The 10,290-nt window shown below is 37.6% G+C and overlaps 1 protein-coding gene across 1 annotated transcript; it reads right to left on the bottom strand.

Moving 5' to 3' along the window:
- Positions 1 to 746: 746 nt before the first annotated feature.
- On the bottom strand, positions 747 to 1,764 carry LOC109267025 (olfactory receptor 51F1-like). The gene is given in 2 exon segments (XM_019449536.2): positions 747 to 831; positions 833 to 1,764. Coding segments are annotated over 2 exon segments (1,017 nt in total).
- Between the last annotated feature and the right edge of the window lie 8,526 nt (positions 1,765 to 10,290).

Below are 10,290 nucleotides of genomic sequence, written 5' to 3'. Positions count from 1 at the left end.
TGTTATGCTTTAAAAGGTTAAGAAGCTCTGCCTCAAACTATTTCTAGTTCTCCAAAGTTCCCATTTCCTGTAATGAATTAGCAAATGCCCCTAATCCTTGAAGCTGTGCTATTGGCTGTCCAATACTAAATATTGATCTCTGGCTTACATGGCATGACACATCTATTCTAATCTTTTGAACTATTAACTATGAATGAAGAAAACAAACTATAGTCTAAGAAAGACAACACAACTTTCTTTTAAGGCATGATATATAAACATGAAGATTCTTACTTTTTCAGTTCTTACTTTTGATCTTATAATATTTTTCCTAGATGCTTTTGGCAGAGTGTCAATACACTAGTGAAGAGCATGGCATCTAAGACGCAGAAAGCCTGGATTCAAATCTCAACCCTCAGCCATGTCAGATGTCTGGCCTTTGATGGCCTAAATGTCTTTAGGCCTCACTTTCTTCATCTCTAAAATGTAATTAATATTGTATAGTTCACTGAGCTCTTTGAAGAGTAAATGGAATATGTCTTAAAAGCTGTTAGTAGAACACATAGTATAAAGTAGTCACTAAATGTTAATTACTCTGAGTATTTTCTTATTTTATTATCAATGATTTTCATGTTTCCCTTTTGGGCTATAAAATTCTTGGGATGTGACATATTTATGACTGAAAACACAAAGCCACTCTCTAAATATTTGTTGATTAAGGAATAAAATGACAAAAAAAAAATCTGATAGACAGTAACTTACCAGGACTACTTTTCTACAGTGAAAGTCACTTTTTTCAGGTTTTTCTCAAACAAACAGCTCTGTTTGTTTTGCAAGGAGAAGACTGAGTATAGCTTTGCGAATCTGTTTTGTTTTTACACTATAGATGATGGGGTTGAGCACTGGAGGAAAAAGCAGGTATATATTAGCCATCATCGAATGGACCACTTTGGGTGCTGATGGACCATAGCGATGCACCAAGGATAGGCTCATCATGGGGATGTAGAAAATAGCGACCGCTCCAATGTGGGACACACAAGTGCTGAAGACCTTATGGCGTTCTTCAGGGGAGGCAATACTGAGCACACAGCGAATGATCAAGATATATGACAGGATAATGCATGGTGTATCTACTCCTGTGGTCAGGATGAGATCAATTAATCCACAGGTGCTGTTGGCCTGAGTATCTGAACATGCTAATTTAATCACATCTGGGTGGTAGCAGTAGGAGTGGGAAAGGACATTTTCTCTACAGAAATAGAGAGGCTTAAGGAGCAAAAGTAGTGGTACTATTAATACTACACTACGTATAATCATTAACAAGCTCATCTGAATTATTCTGGAATTAGTGAGAATAGTAGTATACCTCAGAGGATCACAGATGGCCACATAGCGGTCAAAAGCCATAGCCACCAGCACCCCAGATTCTATGACTGTAAATCCATGAAGAAAAAACATCTGGATAATGCAGGTATCTAGATTGACTTCCGTTGCATCAAACCAGAGGATACCTAATGTTGTTGACATTGTAGAAATGGCCAACCCCAAGTCAGCAGCTGAAAGCATAGAGAGGAAATAGTACATGGGTTCATGGAGACTCTGCTGGGTAATGATGACAAACAGGATCATGCTGTTCCCAGAGAGGGCAATGGCATAGAGACAGCAGAAGGGGATAGAAATCCACGCATGGACAGACTCTAGGCCAGGAATTCCAGTCAATAAGAAGGTTGGAAATTTAGATGTCAAGTTACTTAAGATCTGCATGTTTTCCTGGATTCGTAGCATGCTGTCCTCACAATGCTCACATCCTATAGGAATAATAAATTACATTGTCACACAAAAATTTCTAGATAAATTTTCTTCTGCTTAAGGAGAGCTATATAGGTCATAGATAAATACTCTATCATTGAGAAAACTCTAAATCAAACTCTATTTTAAGTATATATACTTTTAAATTCAAGGAAAATATGTCTAATTTATGATGATAATTATTTGCTATACTGACAGAATTTTAGTTCATAAGATTCTATGGATGGATAATTACTGTATAATAATATAATTCAATGCATTCCATTTTGAATAGGTTGTATATTAAATGACTAAGAGAAACCCACCTAAAGATATCCGTGGTTCTCCAGTTCCCACATGGGTATCAATTTCCAGGCAAAAGTCTCCAGATTTTTGCTGATAATATCCAGTTGGAAGTTATCATTATATAAGTGTCATTTCAATCCAACAGTGTGGGTGAACAACCTCAGAGGGTAGATTTACAAAAGAAAACCAATGAAGACCAACTCCATAGAAGTTACTGGAAAGGACTATATACACTAAAGCAAGGCTAGACGCTTTACAGGAACCATTAAAACCAAGAGAGATGATGATATGACTGGGTGTTACATGAACAACAATGTCAAAGTGCTTAAGTGGTCAAATCTTCTAAGGATTAAAAATTTCAAATGCACCCAAGGAGCATAGTGACCCTAGAAAAAACAGTTGAGTCTAGGGATGACAGCTGAGAAGCTGCTACAGTGTCTTGAATGAATGGAAAAATGAGTAGTAGAGGCACAGGTAAATTATTTTGGGAAGTCATCAGTGAAGGCAAGTGGAGAAATAGGCCATCACTAAAGAAGACCAGAGGTGGATGGAAGATTTCTACAAGATTAGACAAACTTAGAGAAATATATATATTTATAAACTGAGGCTACAGATATAGAAGATAGTGAGAGATTGAAAACATAGAACAATAGGGATTAATTGGTATAGAAAACTCAGTAAGAAAGTAGTAGGTGATTGAATACAGAGCATAACAGTAATTAACCCTCAGAAAGATAAGGATCACCATTTCCATTGACCCTCTAGAATAAGTGGCAAAAGAGTAGATTGATGGAGGGTCATGTGAGGGAATTATGAGGCAGTGCCTGTTTGGGATTTTTTTTTCCTTTTTTTAAAATTGTGGTCAAATAAATCTAATATAAAATTTACCATTGTTAGCATTTTTAAGTGTACATTTCAGTGGTATTAAATACATTCATAATATTGTACAAGCATTATCACCATCCATCTCCATAACTCTTTTCTTCTTGTAAAACTGAACTGTATATCCATTAAACACTCAGTCCTCTTTCCCCAATTATCTATGTAGAGTTCTCACTACTCTTAACATCTCATATAAGTGGAATCACACAGTATTTGTCCTTCAGTGACTGGTTTATTTCACTTAGTGTAATAACCTGAAGAGTCATCTGTGTCATAAAGTATGTCAGAATTTCCTTTTGTTTCTAACAGTGCCTACTTTTTTTCCTTATGAATTATTAGGGGAAAATTTGCTACTGTTCAAAGTGTGTGGAGTGATGGAGGCTGGTTTGAGGACATGATAGAGGATCAAATAGATGTTACAGGGAATAGAGGAGACAGTTGAATCAATACACACAGAAATGTTATAAATATTATAAAATCTTGTTCAATTAAAATGTTTAACATAATTTTGAAAGCAATACATTTAATTGTTGAATTGTTAAAATCAATTCTAGGAAGACTTAAATCAAATAATACCAATGGTAGTTATTGTAATGTTAATACTTTTCAATCAAGCTTTTAACAATACTAGGTAAAGTTTATTATCTGAGAGTAAATACCCCATAATAAGCATATATGTTACAATTCCTTTTAGGTACTTTCTGTGGTTCCTTTTTAAACTCTAGTTCTCAAGGTTTCCATTCAGTCTGTGAAAAATTATAATTTTTATCTATCAGCTAGTAGGAATCAGATATCTGTGTGGTATGTGGATCCCTTAAGACAAGATGAATCCTAGTGTTACCTGACTTTTCTGAAAGTTCATATGAATATTTGTGAATAGGCAACAATCAAAGTGTAAATTCAACACAATGGACACCTTTTTCTACCTTCTTACCAGCTCAACGTGGAAAGAGGAGCCTTCTTTGTCTTCACTCTCAGAGAGAGAACGAGATACACTTCTGGAGCCATGGACTTTATACCAAAGTGGGTTTGATCTGTGGGGCCATTGGTGAAATGTGCATCTCCCTGAGGCCATATTCAGAGGAAAACTGAAATCTTCTGTCTCCATCTGTAAATACAGGACAATGCTGTATAATCTCAGAAGGATTTTAGCCACTAACTCAAGTGACTAGTAATCCACAGGGATTAAATGCAAAACATGTAATTATCCATATAAATGGAGAGTTTAGACAGTGTTCTAGGCCCTGTGGAATAGAGGGATGCATGTTATGGATTAAGGATTATCAGTATGCTGGGAAGACAGTATAGCAAACCAGTGTTCATTGGAATAACAATTATAGTGACAATTAGGAGAGAACATATCCCCCCAGTTTCCAGGCCCCTATCCTTACATTTTTGCATTGACACATCGGGAGGATGATATATCCACTCCCAAACCTTCTCTGCCCAGACACTCACTAGCTTTTCCCCAAGAAATGGGTCAGCTCTTCACATATAGATTGGGACTTCTTAAACTAGTAGTTGAGTCACTGTGGGTGAATGAGTTCTCATGTGCATGTGTTCTTGCTCTCATACTTGCTGTTTTCCTGTGGTATTAAGTTCAGGGGCCTAAGACTCCTTGGGGAGTGTGACCATTGTTGTCAATGTGGACAGTTGCATCATGGAAGCAGGTTACTTTTTAGTCCTAGCAATTCTAATTCATTAAATTTTTTTTTCATGTTTATTTATTTTTGAGAGAGAGAGAGAGCAGGGGAGGGGCAGAGAGAGAGAAGGAGACACAGAATCTGAAGCAGGCTCCAGGCTCTGAGCTGTCAATACAGAGCCTGATGCGAGGCTTGAACTCACGAACTGTGAGATCATGAACTGAGCCAAAGTCAGATGCTTAACCGACTGAGCCATCCAGGTACCTGTAGGCCTAGCAATTCTAGATTCCTGGGAAAAAAGAAGACCCAGATATGAACAGTATATTTCTCCTTTATAGAGAAGTCCCACACAGGCAAGAACAGTTTTACGTTTACCTAGACATCAATAAAATCAGTAATCTCTTCTATATTTAGCTATTTTTCTTTAATTTCCATTTGGCTATTATTTCTATGCTTCCTTGTTTAAGAACTCTTAATGCCAGGAAGTCTGAGGGGTTCAATTCAAGTGCTATAACTCTATGTGGAACCCCTCAAGTGTCTGGACTGATACTTCAAACAAAAAAATGAAATATGAGCAAATCATAGCACAAAATTTTATGAGTCAGTGAGAAAAAATTCAAAGTTTTACCATTGTTGCCTTCATAGAGGTTACAATATAACTACAGTTTCCATCCAAATCTTTCTGTGGTGGCCAGACTATAAAATAATAAAATCAACCCTGATTATCCCTGCCTCCTTGAACTCTAGTGTAATCCTTTGCCCTTGAATATGGGTAGGATCTGTGACTTGCTTCTAACCAATGGAGTAATAGCAGAGGTGATAGGATATTACTTTCATGGTTATGTTACCTAAAATGTGGCTCTGATGAAATGACAGCATGGTGCTTTGGCACATGGCAAAGAACTGAGGGCCATCTGTAGCCACCAACCAGCTAGGAACCAAATGTGGCTTCCTTTAGCAACAGCCAGCAAGAAACTGAATTCCTCAATCTAATAGGGCACAGGGAACTAATGGAATCCTGCCAACACCCATGTGATCTTGAATGCATATCCTTCCCCATTTGAACATCAAGTGAGATCATGGCCCTGATTATACCTTGATTACAGTCTTGCAGACTCAGCTAAGCTGTACCCAGACTCCTGATTTACTGAAGTTGTGAGATAAATGTTTTGAGCTTTCTGAAGACACAACATTTGTGGTAATTGTTATGTAGCAATAGGTAATTTCTATTGAAGGTCTAAAGCAATCTGTTTCAGTTGTTTTTCCACTGCTCTACTATCTTGGGGTTGCTAATGAGCATGAAAACACTAACATACCAAGTGACATTTACTTATTCCCTGAGTGATATGTCATGACTATGGAAGTTTTGAGGTTATTGAGGAAAATGATTGTGCTTTTTATGGTTTATGCATTACACAAAACACCCAGAACACATCTGGATACATCATAGGAAGCAAATAATGGCTTGCTGAGTTGTAAATAAACTTGTTATAAAGACAGTAACATGCATTCAGCAAGGTATGCATGTGAGTGTACTGCTCACTGATTCATCACATATAATTGCAGGCCAGGTAATGGTATAGAATAGAGGCCAGCAAGTTTTTTTCTTTTCTATAAGGAATGGATAGTAAATATTTTAGGCTTTTTCAGGCCATATAGTATTCTGTATTAACTATGCAATTTTGATGCTGTAGCATGGAAATATCTATAGTCCATTCTTATTTGGTGTAACTCTCTTCAAATTGAACTTCATTTATAAAAACAGATGGTAGGCCAGATTTGGCTTTTAGGCTGTAGTTTGTTAATTCTGATCCTTACTACATATTCTCTTCTAGCCCATCCCGATAACTGTCCTCTCCTCTTACAACCAAAGTAACTACCATCCTGACCTTCAACATCCTAAATTGGTTTTCCCTATAATTTGCATTTATAATATAATAAAATATATAAATTGAATAATACAGTATGTATACTTCTGTTTTTGGCTCCTTTGACATTATCATATGAGATTTTTTCACATTGTGTATGACAGTTGTTAATTGTTTTTAATTCTTTTAATTATATGAACATAGCAAAAGTTAATCAATTTTTCCTTTCTTAGATACTTTCTTTGTTTTCAGGTTTTCGTTATGAATAATTATGCTTCTATAAACATTATTATGCCTTTCAGAGCACACATATATACATATCTGCTGGTTAATATTCTAGGAACTAAATTGCTGGGTCAACTTTGAGATACTCTCAAATGTTTTTTGCTTTTTTGTATTTTTTTCTAATTTCTTTTTTTTTAAATCTTTTTTAACGTTTATTTTTGAGACAGACAGAGACAGAGCATGAATGGGGGAGGGGCAGAGAGAGAGGGAGACACAGAATCAGAAGCAGGCTCCAGGCTCTGAGCCATCAGCCCAGAGCCCCACGCGGGGCCCCAACTCACCGACTGTGAGATCGTGACCTGAGCTGAAGTCGGACGCTTAACCGACTGAGCCACCCAGGCGTCCCATCTAATTTCAATGTTTATATATTTTTGAGAGAAAGAGAGACAGAGTGTGTGCAGGGGGGCAGAGAGAGAGAGGGAGACACAGAATTCAAAGCAGGCTCCAAGCTCTGAGCTGTCAGCACAGAACCCGAAGTGGGGCCACGAACCACACGATCATGACCTGAGCCAGTCAGAGGCTTAACGGACTGAGCCACTCAGGCGCTTCTCTCAAATGTTTTTTGAAAGAATTTGTACCAGTTTACACTCAGACCAGCAGTATGCGAGAGTTTCTGTTGATTCATACCTTTACCAGTATTTGATGTTATCGTATTTTTAAAGTTAATCATTCCTATGGGTTTGTAGTCTGATTTTAGCATTAATTACCATTTTCCTAACTAATGATATTGTATACCTTTTCAAATGTTTAATGGCACTTTGAATATAGTTTCTTATAAGACTGTTCCAGACTTTTCCCCATTTTTCATTGGCTTGTTTGATTTTTCTTTTGAATGTTATAGAATTCCATGTATATTCAGGACAGGAATTCTCTTTTTAATATTCACTTTCTGGAAAATGTCTGTGATGAATAGATTTCCAGTTTTTTTTAATATGAAATTTATTGTCAAATTGGTTTCCATACAACACCCAGTGCTCATCCCAACAGGTGCTCTCCTCAATACCCATTACCCACCCTCTACTCCCTCCCATCCCCCATCAACCCTCAGTTTGTTCTCAGTTTTTAAGAGTCTCTTATGTTTTGGCTCCCTCCCTCTCTAACCTCTTTTCTTTTTTCTTCCTCTCCCCCATGGTCTTCTGATAAGTTTCTCAGGATCCACATAAGTGTGAAAACATATGGTATCTGTGTTTCTCTGTATGACTTATTTCACTTAGCATAACACTCTCCAGTTCCATCCATGTTGCTACAAAAGGCCATATTTCATTCTTTCTCATTGCCATGTAGTATTCCATTGTGTATATAAACCATAATTTCTTTATCCATTCATCAGCTGATGGACATTTAGGCTCTCCATAATTTGGCTATTGTTGAAAGTGCTGCTATAAACATTAGGGTACAAGTGCCCCTATGCATCAGCACTCCTGTATCCCTTAGGTAAATTCCTAGCAGTGCTATTGCTGGGTCATAGACTTTAGCCTCTACCACAAAACTGTAATCATCATGATATTTGCACAAAAACAGACACATAGACCAATGGAATAGAATAGAGACTCCAGAATTGGACCCACAAAAGTATGGCCAACTAATCTTTGACAAAGCAGGAAAGAGTATCCAATGGAAAAGACAGTCTCTTTAACAAATGGTGCTGGGAGAACTGGATGGCAACATGCAGAAGAATGAAACTAGACCACTTTCTTACACCATTCACAAAAATAAACTCAAAATGGATGAAGGACCTGCATGTGAGACAGGACACCATCAAAACCGTAGAGAAGAAAGCAGCAAAAACCTCTCTGACCCAGCCACTGCAATTTGTTACTTGACACATCTCCAAAGGCAAGGGAATTAAAAGTAAAAATAAACTATTGGGACCTCATGAAGGTAAAAATCTTCTGCACTGCAAAGGAAACAATCAACAAAACGAAAAGGCAACTGACAGAATGGGAAAAGATATTTGCAAATGACATATCAGATGAAGGGCTAGTATATAAACTCTATAAAGAACTCACCAAACTCCACATCTGAAAAACAAATAATCCAGTGAAGAAATGGGCAGAAGATATGAATAGACACTTCTCTAAAGAAGACATCCAGATGGCCAATAGGCACATGAAAAGACTGACTCTTGATTTCAGCTCAGGTCAATATCTAGTCCCACATGGAGCTCTGTACTGGCAGCATAGAACCTGCTTGGGATTATTTCTCTTCCTCTCTTTCTTCCCCTCTCAAGTTCTCTCTCTCTCTCTCTCTCTCTCTCTCTCTCTCTCTCTCTCAAAATAAATAAGTAAACTTAAAAAAAAAAACCAAAAGAAATAACATGGCTGGTAACTCTAGGGCTTCTAGAAAGTAGTGAATCCCAAAACTCTTCCATGATGGTCCATACCTGAGATACACACATTGAGAACTGGAAGTCAAAGACTGAGTGAGACTCCAGGTTTATCTGGGATTGGGGATAAGGACAAGGCTCTGCTAAGTGAGGCATCATACCTCCTTGGGCCTTTCTTCTTCTTCTGCTTTCTGACCTCTAGCCTCAAAGATAGAGTAAGATTAGTTAGTGAGCTCAGGCATAACAGATGTAGCAGAGAATCAATAATAAATACATAATCAGGTCATCAGGGTATAAGTGGGTGAGGGTGATGACTGTAGATTGTAGCAGGTGCTGGAAGAGGTTGGAGGAGGGGATTTTAGGATCAACTATGAACTTGTTATGTTCATAACCCCAGCACCAAACACAGTACTGGCACATAGTAAGTGGTGAAGAAATGCTTGTTGACTTTGAGCATGAAATACATCATACTAATAACACTGTGTTTGGCTCTGTGCAGAGTAGACAACACTGATGATGCATTATTCCCCTCTTGAAGTTACTGCAGAATTGAGCTCAGACAGCAGATCTCAGCCCTGAATAATGTTTAAAAACCAGGAGAAGCTGACCTTCTTTTGTTAAATTCTGACTGGCTTCTCTTAGCCACTAGGTCACCCTAGAGGTGTGTGCTGAGAGAAGAGAGGCACTGGGATGACTCTGCCCATGTACAAATGGGAAATCAAGTCTCTTGCTCAAGGTACTCACTTGCTAGTTTTTGGAAATGAGTACAGGTGCCTGGAGTTAGTTACAGATTTGATGTCCTGGACCCACTGGTTCTTCAGGTTGTAATGAAGGCAGTCTTCTATTTTCACTGATTCATGATACTTAAGGGTACTTCTAGTCATGATAGAGCTGCACAGTTTAAGTAAGTAGGTTTTCTACTGGAGCTGGAATTCAGTGTGCTTCATTTGATCGTTTCATACTAACGAGGTTGTTTGATTGCCATTTTCTCCTGTGTCTATGGTAGTCCCATCCTCTTATAGAATAATATTTGGTGCAAGATAACCACTTCATAGGTATTTCTTGAAGAGAAATGTAAAATGTTCCACGTATTTTATATTTGTAAATAAAAAGAAGTGAGTGAGGGACAAATTGTTATTTATCTGTCAAAGGTATCTTATCAGACAGATAACAACCTTCAAAGTTTCCATGGGAATAATGAAAGGAGGCCTTA

Source organism: Panthera pardus, unplaced genomic scaffold, assembly GCF_024362965.1.
Source record: "Panthera pardus isolate Hobbes unplaced genomic scaffold, ASM2436296v1 HiC_scaffold_12, whole genome shotgun sequence".
Taxonomy (NCBI): domain Eukaryota; kingdom Metazoa; phylum Chordata; class Mammalia; order Carnivora; family Felidae; genus Panthera; species Panthera pardus.
Note: the sequence above shows the minus strand (reverse complement) of the source record. Positions and strands in the feature narration are given on the sequence as shown.